Raw genomic sequence first — 16653 nt, forward strand, 5'->3', positions numbered from 1 at the left:
AAACGTCCAACAGACATTCAGCGTTCTGAACGTCAAATATCTGGAGATACCACCGTTAGTCGCAGCAATGGACGTACACTCTTGGTGTTTTCAATGAAGGATTACCATTACACATCTGAAGGATACTAACGTGATACGATCTTGTGGATTTGCATCACTCACCCGTGTAACTGGTTTGTAATTTAAACTACATTTTATGATTTTTGTGTTGCAGAAAACATGACTGGGACATAGCCTACTTTTTTGGCCCTCAGAGCCAAAACTGTGCTGAATGCAAGACCTAAGCGAAACTCTTAACGGGATTATAACATCTGGGTGGCGTTCGGTTCGGTTCTTGTGGTTTCCCGCTCTGGATTTCGGATTTATCGTTTTTTTATCGGGATGGAAGGCCGGGATTTCGCTCCTCCGCCGCACCTTCTGGCAGAGCGAGGCGCGCTGGTTCACAGAGGCGCCTCGAGGATCACTCCTGCCGGGCACACGACTGTGCAGCATCCCGGTCACTTTCAGCCTGGGAAATATTACCCCTCACACATACCGATGCCTCCACATTCAGGTAAGTGATATATGTTTGTTTTCCCCTGTCGATAAGTCAGTGCCTTTAAAACATACTTTTAGCAGATTAAAATTGCTTAACTTCACAGCAGCGCATTGACGTGTAATTACATATACTTAATTTTATTGGGAAATGAAGGTCTTTTTGGAAATAAGCAATTGCTACGGACTCCATAAAGTTAAATCTGACTGTATATTAGCGATTTATTGAACAGTTTACTTGCATAAACTCTGACATGAGCTGCGAAAGGCTGGTTGTTTCTAGTTTAAAGCAGTGCAAACAGTATAAGAAAATAAAATACCACAACTGAGAGTATTATTGTATGACACTAATTTATATTTGTTCTATACATTTATTTCTGATGATTAAATGAATATACTGTTACTTTATAGCTGGATTGCCCTCTTTGTTTCGCGCTCATTCAAACATCTAGTTTTCTTTGACAAAATAAGTTGTTTGGTAGTATCTAAAGCCCCATGATTTTCTGTTAATTATTAGGGTGCATACTTGAGCGGTTTGCTGCCACAGCTGCTTTAAGTTAATAACACAAGCTTTGGTGTGTGTGTGTGTGTGTGTGTGAGAGAGAGCTGTGGTTCGAGAAGTCTCCAAGATTAGGGTCAGTAGCTCTATCTGTGTGTGTGTGTGTGTGTGTGCTAAAAGAGGCGTCTGTAATACCAGAACATCCAGTTTCTATATTGAGCGGTGATGTGACGGGGTGCGAATGAGTTGACAGTGCATGCATTAGATTTAACAAGTGTCTCCAGCATTCAAAGTACCTTTGGGATAGAGGTACACTTTGCATTTTGGTTATTAATGAGATATAAGTTCATATATATGTGCACATGAATGCTTCAGCTTCTGTTGTTAATCGCAGAGAATATCACATTTTGTACGTAACATTTTTTATTTTTTTATTTTATATATAGCTAACATTGGTTGACATAGCCATCCTTTTGGCTGATGTGTTGTTTTAAAGAATGTGTTCAGCAGTTTAGTTCTAAACAATGAATTAAACTCCCTTTGGTGTTGTTTTAGTCGGTGTACTTAAATATAATTTTTTTAATTTTTTGCATTATTTTACAACATACTGGGAGAAAAGTAATTTATTTAAGTTTTAGATTTTCCTCTGTTTGTTTGCATGGGATATAGGCTAAGCATTTATATAAGCAGATATTAGTAGGCTATATATATTTCCTTCCCCTTTTCTGTGTATAATTTTTTCTCTTTATTCTGCTTAGTATTATTTATTTCTGCTTAGTTTATCAATTATTTAATATATATTCCTCTTCATTTAAATGTATTATTTCAGACAATCAAAAGTCATTGTAAATGTAAAAGTCATTTAATGATTGTGAAAATAGCCTACGTAAGAAATGCGTTCTGGTACTCTTTTAGCCAGTGCTACACTTTAACTGTTGGTTACAACCAACAGCAACCCGCAGTCTGTCACAGTCATCCACGTGTTCGTTTGCCCCTCACCCTCGGCGTTACAGAGTGATTTTGTAGCTTTGTGCCATAGCAGTCATGTTTCTGCAAAAGCAGTGGTCTGTGCTGTCAAGCTTTGGTCGGCCTTCTTTCATATCACTTCCTCTCTCGCTTCTGTGTGCCTTGAGTCCTGATTTAACAATGCTGTGTCTGTGCTGCTGTTGATCCTAACCTGTCTCACCTCCCCGTCCACTCGTTCCTCTGCGGTGCAGCCCTGCTCCGCACCGAGGTACTGCTGCCCCCAGGCCATTCGCCTTTGATAGGGCTTGTAGTTTAAATTAGTGCGTTCGCTTGAGTCTAGTTAGTATCTCTCTTCCTTGCTCTCTCCGTTTCACTTGTGCCTGTCTCTGCACTATCCCTGACTTGTAACGGATCACTTTTATACATATATACTAAATTAATTACAGCGTTTTTGGACTTGATTTTGATTTGGCTTGAACGTTTGTTTTTGATTCCACCTTGGTCCGAAAACTTCCGAAATGGCATGCGATTCCTTCACTGCTCCAAAATGGAGTAAAAGAGTGAAAGTGACTAAAAGAGAGAGAGAGGGAGAAGAGGAAAAAGAGCGGCTGAATGTTTCCACCTGGTTGGTAATCTGGCCCAATTACCTCTGCTTGGTAGCACAGAGCCTGGGGTGTTCCATCGCCACTCACTATGCCTGCCAGCTGAGTGCTGTGCGCGAGTGTACGGCGCTCTGTGTATGTGTGTGTGATTCGGCAGAGCCTAGTTGGCAGAAGGAGACCAAGCGCCCTGGCCCGACTGCACCCATCACCGCTGCCCCCTCAAACAATGCATCCGCACGTCATCAGTGTCGGCAGAAAATCATTTATTAATATTTGATACGTACACCTTCTTATGTGCACCTATAAAATATGTATTACTCGCTTCAGCGCCCGGAATATCATCACTTTCGATGCCTGTGACTATTGATCAGGGCCGCGTTTCTCAAAAGCACGGCTGTGCAGTTAAAGTCATGAGATCAGGCCAACGTGGTGCTTTCCAAAAGATGCCGAAGCTCAGCTGAATGCTCACCTGCATTCATCTAAAAATAGTTCTGTCATAATTTAATCTTTTATAATTTACTCACCTTTGTGTCATTGCATTTATGACATTTTATGACATGACTTTATGACACATTTTTTTGTCCACATATACAATGGAAGTTAATGTAGTCTAATTTTGACTTTAATTGTAAGGATAAAAAAAAAACATTCTTCAAAATCTTTTGTGAAAGTCAGTTTTAGAACACATTAAAGTGAGGAAATGATGATAGAATTAAAATCTTAAAGCACTGAATATGTTATTTTAAATCTAGCTTTGGTTACTAGCTTACTTAAATGAATGTGATTTTCTTTAAATGCTGACAAAACATTTACAAACAGTAAATTTACAAAAAGTATTTACAAATAGGCCTACTTTTTTTAATGCAAAGCAGGAGGGTTTAAATGAGGAAGTGTGAATGCATGCATGGCAAGTCAGACATGCACATGCACCTATTATACACCTGACATATGATATGGTGTTTTCACACCAAATCTGAAAATTGTCACCCTTCCAACTTGGATTTGTGCAACTGATACTTGAGAACCGAGAGGGTTAAAAATTGCTCAATGGGAGGGCTTGTAATATGCACACAGACACAATCGCACACAAACGCACATAAGCTAAACTTAATAACGGGTGCAAGCAAATAAGGGTCAATAGTCACTGACGCACACACACACAGTTCAACTTTTAAACCCTGGGTTCATCTGCTGTGCATTGGATCAGCACAACAATGAGGAAGTACTCTGGGGCACCATGAGCTACAGAGCTCATTTATACAGCTGTCAGACTCTTTCTTTCTTTCTTTCTTTCTTTCTTTCTCAGTCTCCTCCTCCTCTTCCTTTTCTGTTTCCTACTGGCTCACATTTTCACAAGAAAACAGCCCTCCTGACTCATCAACATTGCTGAATGGATTTCATCAGTTTAACACCCAGCTATTTTTTTCTCTTCTCATTTTATTATTGTTTTGTTTGGCATGCATATGTGATTATTTCAGCTATCTCACTCATTTTGACACATTTCCTTTAGGGTGTTACACATTTCTTCTCTGAAACTTGTAAGGGCTTTCTTCAGTGCTTTGGAAATTAGTTTATACTGCAGATTAAAATACACTGTACGTTCCGGTTGATTGTGCATTAAAACAGCCATGTTTAAGTGTTTTAAATTTGTGTGAATAGTTCTGATCTAAATCAAGGCCTTATATTTATTTATTTAGACTTTTTTTATTTTTATTATATACATTTTATATATATTTTTTATAATTTAATATTAAATTTTTTTGGGAAAAATTATTTTCATATTTTTAATTTATTATTTTATTTAACAATTTACAACAAACAATTTATTATGTCTGTTTTTTTATGTCAAGTATTCTGAAAAAGATATTCAGATATTTCATACACTGACCCGGGCCAGCGACTATCTTTTTTGTTGAGGCCTGTAAATTCACCAGTTTTGTGCGGGGTTTGAACAGAATGTGTTCTTTCTTTCATGTGTACGTGTGTGTGCTTGCATGCTGCTTACTACATCCTGTGAGCTACTTTTCATTGTGACACCTCGACTGATGGACTCAACCACCACAGCATATTATAACCATGTGGGGAATCTCTCTCTCTCCTCCCGCACTCTTTTCCTCACACTGTCTCATGCACTGCTGTCGTTATTAAGTCCAAACTTTGACTCGGCCTGCAGCCAGCATTTGTAAATGAGAAACAATTTTGGGATTTGGCTTAGAAAATAAAAGCCCTCCACACTGGCTTTGATGTCTGATAGTAAGAGAAAAGTGACATTTTAAATAGGCTGCAAAAACAAAACCTTGAAAGTGTTTCCATTCTGTGGTGAGGATGTGATTGGAAGAGGAAACTAGTGACAGGCATGACTGTGTATGCTAGGAGGAACTGGGAAATCCATTTCCCCCCCCTTTTTTTTTTTTGGATTGTGGGTGTGTTCTGAATCATGTATGCTGTATAATTTCTGTGTGTTTGTGCATGTGTGTGCATACAGTGATCAATAATCAGTCAGTCTGTGTGTCCTCAACAAGGTCGGATCGTCCCGCCTTGGCGCGTGTAATTTCACAGTTGTGCTGAGCTCATCACCATCAGATACTTAGATGATATCAGGCAATATCATCAAGGATTTTTATGATGCAATGGGATCTGATACCTGTATGTACCAGGTGCACACACACACACACACACACACACACACACAAATACACACAAGCTCTCCCCATTCAAGATCCAAGCAGAATCCGACTACCTTATTCATGCAGTTATCATTTAATACCTTTTTTTTCTATGCTTTTCACTATTTTGCATTATTAAACATATTTTATCTTATGGTTCATGTGACTATTATAAAAGGCACATTGTATATTTCGATATTTGGGTATCTTGAGCAGTATGTGATCACGCGAGGGTGGGATACCACACAGCAAGACGAGCGCTCCAAATGTATGCAGAGCCTTCATTAAATATACATAAAGCATGCTTTTTAAGGACACGTCGGCTTCCACACCAGTAAAGAAAAAAAGCACAAAACAAAGATTAGCATCAGGAATTCAATATTAATCAGTCTCGAGGGACACACACTCTCTCTCTCTCTCTCTGTTTTCCTCTCTTTCTCCTCTCTCTTGTTATAGCGGAGGCTTTAATTCGAGAGGGACTTGTTGCTTTCGAGCCGCATGTCTGAATATTTTCAATGTTCTCTGATTAAAACAAAACTCCGGTTGACGCGTCGCCTTTGTCTTTTGGCCTGTGCATTGATTACTTGTAGAGTTTTCCTTGCTCACTTTCATCCCTCCCTAATCGTCTTCCTGAATCTTTTTGTTTGCATTTTTATTATTATTATTTTTTTTTTCTTTTAGGCAAGAACTTGCTTGTTTTTTTCTCTCTGTCTCGCTCTCTCTCTCTCTCTCTCTCTCTGTCTCTCTGATTAGTGTTTCTCAGACTCAGCAGGAGGTTGGCTAGCTGTGGGGGAAGACAGTGCCATGACCACTGTGACCACACAGTCATGCCTGAACACGGAGCCAGCCTTCCATGCATCCCATAATAGCCTCTGTTCTATTTCTGGACTCCGGCCTTGCCATTTTTACCCAGAATGCACAGAAAAACGAAGCCTTATTTGACCACACGAATTCTCAGCTTCACTCCTCCCACAAGTCAAATTCTGTGAAGCGAACAACATGTCAAAACATGAGGGTCTCATTCTAACAACCTATAAGAGTCCTCCCTCTCTGCACCACTTCGGCCCCTAAAATGCATCGATTTAACACTAAACTGCTTAAACGGATGCAGTATGGCTTGGCTTGCCTGCTTTGTTCTGTCCAGCTGGTGCAGCTGATCTCCGGTCAGGTGTACTGTGTGGTCACAGTCGGCTCAGTTAGGACACAAACATGCTCAGCGGCTATCAGCATGCAACATAATAACTTTGATTTGGATTGAAGAGGAATGCATGACTACATACAGAGGGGCCGTTGACAAGGAAAAGTGGTGTGTCAGTGTGTGGATGTGTGTGAAAGTCTATATGAGCCTACCCTTATTATAACTCTTTTCCCATAAACAGATCTCTAGCTTTGAAAATGAATTGGCTAATGCCAGTAAGCTTGTTTATTTAATTACTTATGCACATTCAGACCCACACACAAACATATAAGTGTATTGGTTGCCTGGTGATAATAGGTCTGGGCTGGCGACCCAAACAGGTGTGATCCCAGATAGGGGTGACCCCTGAACTGCAGCAATACTAAGAATCATGGTGCACTTAGGCAGGGCAGTTACCCTGAGCTTGCTCCAGGGGAATTGTCCCTGTAATTAATGTACTGTAAACAGCTTTAAATGAAAGTGTCTGCTTATTGACAAGTAAGCAATTATACAGCAAGTTGATTTTTTAAAGATGATGCAACTTATAGGATTGGCCCACATGAGAGCGCGTGCTGTTATTAGTCTCTCCTGAGTCAGAGTTTGCAGGGCAGAATGAGACTCGGGGCTGCTGGTAATCCCTCTCTGGTTTTGGAGTTTCTGATACTGGTTGGTTAGAGGGGGATTAGAGGACTTCATCATTCACTGGACCCCAGAATAGAGGTGTGGATCAGGGTGAGAAGAGAGAAAAAGGAAAGGAGAAGAAAGGGAAGAAGGAAGGGAAGAAGAAAAAAACCCCCTGGAAAAGTAGGGGAAAGACAAGAAAAAAGACAGTAAGGAAAGAACAGGAGATAACTAACACATGAATAAAAAGGATGAAAGGAAAGTAAGAAGGGAAGAAAAGTAGAAAGAAAAGAAGAATGAAAGCTAGGGAAATTAAAAGAAAGAAGAAAAGAAGGAAGGGACAAACTGTCAGGAAAGGTGGGATAAAGGAAAAAAGAAAAAAGAAAAACTGGAAGGAGGAGAAAGGTAGACAATGGAAGGAAGACAAGGAAGGAAGGAAGAAGGAAGGAGAAAACAAAGGAAAAAGGATATTTAGGAAATGAAGGAAAAGAAAAATAAAGGAGTCAGAAAGGAGGTGGAAAGAAGGACGGAAAATAAGAAGCAAAGAAAAGAACGAAATAAGAAAGGAAGAAGGAAAGCAAATAGAAAGAAAAAAGGAAATAAGGAAAGAAAAGGAGAAAACAAGGAAGATGAGAACAGTAGAAAGAAAATTAGGAGAAAGCGTAGAAAAATGGAAGGAAGACTGGACAGGAAAGAAAGAATGAAGAGGAAACAAAGGAAGGAAAAGATAGGGATTAAGGAAAAGAAAAGGAAATGAGTCAGAAAAGAGGTGGAATGGAAAGAAAGAAAAACGAAGGAAAGAAACCAAACAGAAATTAGGAGAAAGGAAGAATAATTGAGAAGAAAGGGAGGAGGGATGGATGGACAGGAAGGAAGGAAACGGGGAGGAATGGAGGAAAGAAGAAAGATAAAGACAAGAAAGGAAGAAAGCAGGTGATATATGTGTGAATATAATGTATACGTGAGTGTGTGTGTGTGTGTGTGTGTTCTTTCCACTATGGTTTATGCTTCAGCGAGAGTGCTGATGTCATGTAGACACTACCAAGATTAAAGTGCTGCACCCGCTGTCTGGGGTGTAAACACTGCCGGCACATTAAACACTGCAGAGAGAGAGAGAGAGAGACGGTGGGACAGGGTACAGGGAACCATGTAAATGAAAGACAGAGACGGTGACAGAGAAAGATAGAAATAGCAAAAAATGAGTAACAGAAAGTGAGAGTGTGGGGAAAGAAAAAGTGTCTGATTAATGAAAGGGAATGCTGTGTAATGACTTAAAGGGTTCACTGCAATGAGCAGCAGTGCATGTTCATTAATGCGAGGAGCTCTGATCACGGATTTGCCATTCCTTCTTCTCTCCTTTCACAGCATTTGCATTGTTTTCACTACAGCACTGTAATTATAAGATGCATTTACATGAGACACGTCAATGTAACAGTGCTTTTGCTGCAACAAGAGCCTCATGCATGCTGCGCAATAGATTATGGCATTCATCAGGCATATTTTGATTTGATAATTCTTGTATTCCTGTTCTTGTCCTTCAAATCAACATCCTGCATCTGATTATGAAGGAAATAAGCAGTTCTTAGGGAGCTGACGGAAATCAGGTGAAAATAAAATAGCCACATAAATAATTTGCCTACAGTTTAGAGATTCTGTGTTTGTAACGATAAGGAAAATACTCATCCGCTTACCTTGTTTTTTCCTCATAGTTTTGTCTTTGAGCTCAAGTTTATTCCTCCCAGAGGAACTTTTCAGTGTCTTTTTAGCTCATTTTAGTTCTCAGTTTGGTTTAAAGGGGTCATATGATGCGATTTCATTTTTTCCTTTCTCTTTGGAGTGTTACAAGCTCTTGGTGCATAAAGAAGATCTGTAAATTTGCAAAGACTAAAGTCTCAAATCCAAAGAGATATTGTTTATAAAAGTTAAGAGTCAGCCACACACCCCTAAAACGGCTCGTTCGAACACGCCCCCACATATCTACCACACTATGTGGGAAGATTTGCATAACACCGCCCAAATGTTCACACAAAGAAATAATGTTCTTTTTAGCAGCATCATATGACCCCTTTAACTGAAGTGTCAACTTTGTGTCAGATATAAAAAAATTGACATAAATTAATAGAATAGAGCTATGATGAATGAAGCATACGGTACTGTTCAAAAGTTTGGGGTCTATAAGGTTTTTTTCAATGATTTTGAAAGAAGTCTCTTATGCTCACTGTAGAATACAGTAAAAACTGTAATATTGTGAAATATTATTACAATTTAAAATAACTGTTTTCTATTTTAATATTTTAAAATGTAATTTATTCCTGTGATAGCAAAGCTGAATTTTTAGCAGCATTTACTCCAGTCTTCACTGTCACATGAACCTTCAGAAATCATTCTAATATGCTGATTTGGTGCTCAAGAAACATTTCTTATTATCAATGTTGAAAACAGTTGTGCTGCTTAATATTTTTGTGGAAACTGTGATACATTTTTTCAAGATATTTTGAATCTTGAATGGAAAAAAAGAAAATTCAAAATAGTTTTTATTTTTGTAACATTGTAAGTCTTTACTGTCAGTTTTGATCAGTTTAAGGCATTCTTGATTGATAAGTATTAATTTCTTAAAAAAAAAAAAAAAAAAATCTTACTGACAGTGATGTAGCACATAAAAAGTAAGTTATGTCAAAATTTTCATTTTTGGGTGAAATATCCCTTTATCTCAATTTGCTAATCTGAATGCTTTCTGGGAGAAACAAATGAGATGCTAAACAGATCTAATTTAGGATTTTTCTTTCCTACAGGTCATTATGAACATCATATTAAACCTGTCTGGGGTTTTCTGCTTCTTGTACATGTGCATGAACTTGTGAAAATACATGTTTGTCCGTATGTGTGTGTTTGTTTGTCTCAGTGATGTATGTTGTGTGCGTCTGTCTGTATTAACGCTATGAGTGTATGCGTGTCATGCTGGCTCCAGTCGCCAACGGTTATCAAAGGCCTTGCGGGTGCTGTGTTGTCTCTCAGGCTTTACGGTCCTTCCCTCAGCACGTCTGGCTGGGCTGGCCTGTCCTCTATCATGCCTGCCAGATAGTGGCTCCTCTATGCTGGGCTTTGTTTGGAGGTCAGGAGCCTTATACACAGCTGTGGACACAACACAGAGGCAGTCAAAGTCCCACAGTCCTCCCCTATCATCTCCCCCTCACACAAACGCACACACATACACACGCACACACACACACACACACACACACACACACACACACACACCAACCCACACACACACACACACACACACACACACACACACAAATACGCTCAGGACATGGAGCCAGTCCAGCCTGATGAAAGAGGGAAAGATGTGAGGTGTGAATCGAGGCTATAGTGAGTCCACATCTCGGGAGCCAGGAGCACTGCTCTTCTCGCTCCTTGACGGATGTGACGGATGGATAGAACGAGCGCTGGTTTGTAGGAAAGTTAGTGATTCAGATCTTTTTAAAGTTTGAACTATTTTCATAAATTATCCCGTCTCATTGGGGCAGAAGAGTGTTTCAGCCAGCTGTTGCAGCGAGTAGACAAACACGGTGAGGCGGCCCAATGTTATGTTTCCACTGTAAAGACCATTCAATCAGTCTTTAATTCCCCTAATAGCCGAGAGACCGGCCTATGATTACACTTTGGCTGATACACACTTCCCTTTGGCTGTGATTCAGCTCTCCGTGTGACTCTGCAAGTTGTAGTTCTCTTTCACTCACTTCTTGTTCTCTTTCGCTCTCTTTCTCTGTCACTTCCAACTGTTAGTCTGATACTCAGTTTAAAGGTGCTGTTTTGCTAATATCCGCCTTGTTGTTAACTTCGTTCTCACACCCTCTTTCCAAAACTACTCGAATGTACTAAATGATTTACAGGCAGAAATGATTCTGATTGGCTAAAAAAGGACTTCCTTTCAGCCTAGGGCTGTCACCGAGACAGGTATGGCTTCTTTGGACAGCTATTTCAGCAAAGTCTGAGAGGCAATCGCATTTCATGCATCGTATTACAAATATTGCTTACAGCACCTTCAATACACTTTCTGTTTCATACTAATACATGTGCAGACAAACACACCTTTGTATTGCAGCCTTGATCCTTAACCTATAATCTGCAAAAGTGATTCAATTTCCTTTATAGTCACACATTCCCTCCCTCTGAATATTACTAATATTATTCCTGCTCATGCCTTTCACTTCGTTTCTCCTCCATCTCTCTGTGCCTTTATTTTCAGTACATGTCTCCTTGAGTTGTCGCACTTTATACTCTTTTAATAACTCTTTATCCTCTTTGTGGAGTATTGGTAAGAGCCATAAGTCATGCACTTCAGAGCCCCCCTCACCTCACTTGTGCAGAGAATTTCCAACATGGCAGCTGTTTGTTAGAGCAAGTGAGCAAAACCAACATTTCTACATAGCAAGGATATCAATGTGACACAGTCCACCTCAGCTAACAAACACACATTTAACATTCTTTTATATTCTTTTTTTTTGTGCATTTTTTGAGCAAATTTGTGCTATTTGTTGCAGATGTTGGTTCATGTGCACATACTGTACATCTGATGGACGTCTTTGTCTATTGTTCACTGTGAACACTGCATTTTAAGAAGCTAAGTAAAAATAGTCATTTGGCAAAACGCATCTCAAAAACCACAAGAATTTGCTGTGTGCACTGTTGACGAAAATTGCTGCCTGATGAATTAGGATAGTGTTACCAACCACAAATTTAAAATGAGCTCCCTTTTTGACATGTTTGTGTATAGTTTTTTATTTTTTATATTTAATGGTCTGGTTTTCATGGTCAATTCAAGTGTAGATGTGGGGTTAGAGAGAGAAAGAGCTAAATGCTCAGCTGTTGACTCTGGGTCAGGGTCTCGAAAGAGAGTTCTCACACTGGCCAGAGTCTTTACTACTGCCTTTATAATACAACGGGGAAATGCAAAGGTTAGGTTGAGGTCAGTAAATCGGCTGTGTTTACTCTTTTATGTTATTTTCTGTTCGTGTGATTGTCCAGGATTGGAAGGACTGTCTGCAGGCAGCTTATTCAGGTTCTCCTGCAGATCTTACAGGTCTGAGCTCACCCTTGCTCCTAATGAATCTTACTTTTTTCCTTATAGTTGGCTTATGTTTTGTTGGAGAAATCGTTTCTTTAGAGCTTAGTGGAACACACAGAGTCTCATCTTTGCTGCATTGTGTTTTCTCAAGGTTACAATGCTACAATAGCACTCCAATCTTCTCATTTTCAGAGGCGTTTAACCTCAGATCTGGGATCAGCCTTGCCTTTCCTCATACGGCGAACGTCGTTTCTACAGTAGTTCAAACAGGGGCATGTTTGTGGCCTCCAGGTCTGATCGAGAGGAAGTCTGTTTTCCTACCATTCGCTCTCTCTCCATTTTGGAGCCATGAGAGAAGAAAATGAAACACATTTATCTTGGGTTTCCCTGTTCTCTCAACCCTTCACGTGTCCTTCCTTCTGCTTTTATTTGTCGAACACACACATACAAAACCCCCCGGAACGATGCGCCCATGCAGCGCCGTCGATATTCAGAAGGGCCCTGAATGGATGGCTGGCATTTGCATGCATTGATTGAGTGCATGTTTGCCCAATATTTCAGCACAGCTGATGGCTTTATTAGACACATTGATTTAGAAGGCAGATAGATGGAGGTGGACGACAGGGAGGGGAATGAACAGAAGGGAATGAAGAAGGAAAGAGAGGGAACATTGTGACACACATGCTGAAAAAATGGAGCAGTTTGCATTGCTTTTCTGTGTTTCTGGCAAACGTGAAATAATAATAAATCACAAATAATAATATATAATAAATTCATTTTGTATTGAATCAAAAGGGCACACTGACGTTTAGATCCTCTATTGGTAAAATGTGCACATTTTGTGTTTATCAACTTGAACATTTAGTTATTGATTTCATTTATAAAGTTATTAATTGCATAGATATTATATTTGTTAGATTCATTTATAATTAATTTACATTAGAAAATATTAATTAAAAAAAGTCCACATTCCCATTGATTATTTGATGAACATTAATTAAAAGTCCAATGTCATCTTCAGTACTTGTGAAGTTTTTTTTTTTTTTTACCTTTAATGGCATTTCATACTATTTTCAAAAATTTGGTTAAACAATTATAAGAAAAAAGAAGACGTGAAAGAGAGGAGGCAGAGTGAGAGATGACTTTAGACAGTGAGAACTGTGTGACGTGTTGACATGCATGTGTGTGTGTGTCCTGAAAAGATCTGATTAGGAGGACGGTGTTGGGTTGTCAGAGGAAGCGGTGGACTAACGTGGGAACTCTCACCTTTTCACTGACTGCACTCAACTTTATCTCTCTCTCTCTCTCTCTCGCTTCACATTGTAGTTGAATGTGCCTCAAATTAGATTTTTTTCATGTGACACAGATCTGACACAATGTCTGAACAGCAAAAACCACATTCATTGCTACACTTTCCATTACCTTTTCACTTGTTCACGTTTACTTCTTTAGAACTATATCTTAAATGTTAATAATGAAAAAAATAATACATTCTTTAACTTTTTTAAATTACATTCTTAACCAGAGATTTAAACTAGGTTTCTATTTGTATGAGATAGCAATCTTTGAAACCAATCATTTTAAGTGATTATACTTTTTAGTGTACAAATGTATCCAGACCCTCAGTGCACTGAATAATGTTTCATGTTGGCTGCAAGCAAATTCTATTCTACACAAACACTCTTAAATATTAGTTTTAGAGCAGAACAAAATTTGAAGGAAAAAAAATCTTTGCACTTTTTATTCACAAAAATATGCAGCAACAAATCATTGATAAAAATAAGAAATGTTTCTTGAGAACCAAATCAGCATATTAGAATGATTTCTGAAAGATCATGTGAAACTGAAGACTGGAGTAATGGCTGCTGAAAATTCAGCTTTGCCACCAAAAGAATAAATGATATTTTAAAATATATTAAATAAAAAACGTTTTAAATAATTTTTACAGTATTTTTTTTAATCAAATAAATGTAGCCTGTTGAGCATAAAAGACTTATTTCGAAAACATTAAAAATCAAAAATCAAAAATGTACCCCAAACTTTTGAACAGTAGTGTATCAGGTTAGAGTGTTTTACGCATGCAGGTTTAAGAGCATCACCTGTTCAAACTGATGTCTGATATGGGTCACATTTAAAAAGTCATGTAAGCAACCACATGAAAAAGTGAACTTAAGCAGAAAATCGTAATTTGGGCTCTTTGGTTTGCGGTGTGAACACGTCCCCTCTGTCATTGTCTCTCTCTATGTCTCTTTTTAGCCCAAGCCGCACTGAACAATTCCCTCTAGAAGCAGCTCTTTCCATTTGATTTGAGTCTGCATGTGTGTTCAAGCCAAGCAGATGTGGTTTTTGGTTACACTTCTGTTAAAACCCCCCAAACGAAACTGCTGCCTTTTCTCCCTCCCATCACTTATTTTGAACATAGGAGGGCTAGGGTTTTGCCGTACCTCAGTTTTGGGGTTTCAGGCGTGCTTCACGCTCTCTTGCAGAGGCCAAATATAGAGGCTCGTTCCAGTGTGGGTGCAAGCCACCGCCAGACCAACCAGACTAGACCCCTCTACAACAAGTGCTGCTATTTACACTTTCCAACAGGAAACCAGCTGTGTGGCTTTAGCTTAGCAAGGGCTTTTTGAGTTTGTGTGTGTGTGTGGAAGAGAAAGTAAGGAGGGTTTTAATGTCATGCATGTGCATGTGCAGGTTAATCTCATATTGGACAGAAAGAACATTTGTGTGTGTGCATATGGGCTGTAATGAGCAGTTACCAATAGGCGTTAGAGAGCAGGAAGCTACATCACTCCCTGTGCTTCTCTGCATCTGCTTTCTTCCTCATCCTTCACTCCTCCTCATTTACTCTTACAATAGAGTGTCGTTGTTTGCAAAGCTGCAAAAACGTCCACTGTTTAGCGTGTGTGTGTGTGTGTGTGTGTGCACAAGTACAAATCATGGTGAGTACTTTCCTTTGACCTCTATTGTTTTTACACTGAGCTAATTTATACGTACTCCTATCCCTAAACCTAGCCCTCACAGAAACATTTCTGCACTTTTACATTTACATATTTTTATATTTAGATACTTAAAAAAAAAATTATTCAGCAAAGATACATTAAATTGATCAAAGTGACAATTTTTTTTATAATGTTACAAGATTTTTATTTTGAATAATTCTGTTCTTTTGAACAGAATAATTCTGTTCTTTTCTATAATAATAATAATAATAATAATAAATGTTATTTGAGCACTAAATCCGCATATTAGAATGATTTGTGATCAGGATCAAATTACATTTTCCTCCCAAGAAAAAATTACATTATAAAATATATTAAAATATAAAACAATTATTTTAAATTGTAAAAAATATTTCACAATATTACTGTTTTTACAAAATAAATGCAGCTTTGGTGAACATAAGAGACTTCTTTCAAAACATCAAAAAAATCTTACCAACATCAAAGTTTTGAATGGTAATGTAAATCACAGATTTAATTGCTATTGGTAATATACCATTTACATCTATTGCTTCAATTAAAACTTTTTGCATTACTTATTTATCTAAGTGATGACATCGTATGACTTTTGTTGTAAATAAAGCATTAAAGAAAGAATTTTTGCATTGTTAGAAAAAAGTATGTATTTATTTATTAAAATCTCTGATTACGAAAAAAAAACGAATAATAAAAAAGTAAAAAAAAAAAAATCTAATTTAGAAAAGGTTCTTTCTTTATCCATGTATTTTTCCAAACGGAGGTTTTGTCTTTCCTCCCCAAGTATAGTAAAGTAAACTTCCACATACTTTTTTTAAGAACCAGTTTTACTTTTAAGGAGATCCCCAGACACTCCCAAAAGGAGGTTTTGTCATATTTTGTTAACTTGTGGGAACAATAAGTCTCCAAAGTATTGCTAAGCAAACCCCCCCCCCCCCACACACACAGAAACGTACGCATGCTGAACATGGCTGAACATGGCTTCCCCCACAGTTCCTGTTGTTCCCGCAGTCTCCGTACAAGAAACTAATGAGTTGTAGGTACGTCTCTTCGGGGTCCACATTCTGCTTGTTTGACTCCCTTCAAATGTGAGTCGTGCTTTCGTTGGTCGTCTTTGCCAGCTCTGTGACAGATGCCAATGTCTGTTTGTGTCAGTATAAATACTGATAGTTGATTCTTGCGGCATGTTCAGACGAGTCAGTGTAATTAGGCTGCTGGATTATACCAGACTCACTACTTCTCCAGGAAGGAGGTGTGCGGCTCACCTACGTATCCAGCATCTGTGATTAAAGTTAGAATGCATAACTGCCATTTCTGGCAGCCTGTTATTGCTAGTGCTACAACAAACAACTTTAAATATCAATGTTATTCTGAAATGATGTCTCTGGTGATTGCTCTTAAACATTTGCGTTCTTCTGGAGCTGCAATTTGACAATTTGGTTTGTACCATATAGTGTATATAGTATATACTATAGTGTGTGTGTGTGTGTGTGTGTGTGTGTATATATATATATATATAGAGAGAGATAGAGATTTGGT

General features: G+C 38.6%; 1 protein-coding gene across 1 annotated transcript in view; it reads left to right on the forward strand.

Annotated features, from left to right (window-relative positions):
- LOC107749863 (BAH and coiled-coil domain-containing protein 1-like) overlaps nucleotides 1–16653 on the forward strand; it is a gene marked incomplete at its 3' end in the record, with an annotated part of 52943 nt that overhangs the window by 1319 nt on the left and 34971 nt on the right. Inside the window, exon 2 of the mRNA XM_016565071.1 lies at nucleotides 215–553. Within this exon, the coding sequence (XP_016420557.1) occupies nucleotides 382–553 (172 nt within the window). The remainder of the gene's footprint in view (nucleotides 1–214; nucleotides 554–16653) is intronic.

The sequence above is a fragment of the Sinocyclocheilus rhinocerous genome, unplaced genomic scaffold (assembly GCF_001515625.1).
Source record: "Sinocyclocheilus rhinocerous isolate Xijiao unplaced genomic scaffold, SAMN03320098_v1.1 scaffold31, whole genome shotgun sequence".
Taxonomy (NCBI): Eukaryota; Metazoa; Chordata; class Actinopteri; order Cypriniformes; family Cyprinidae; genus Sinocyclocheilus; species Sinocyclocheilus rhinocerous.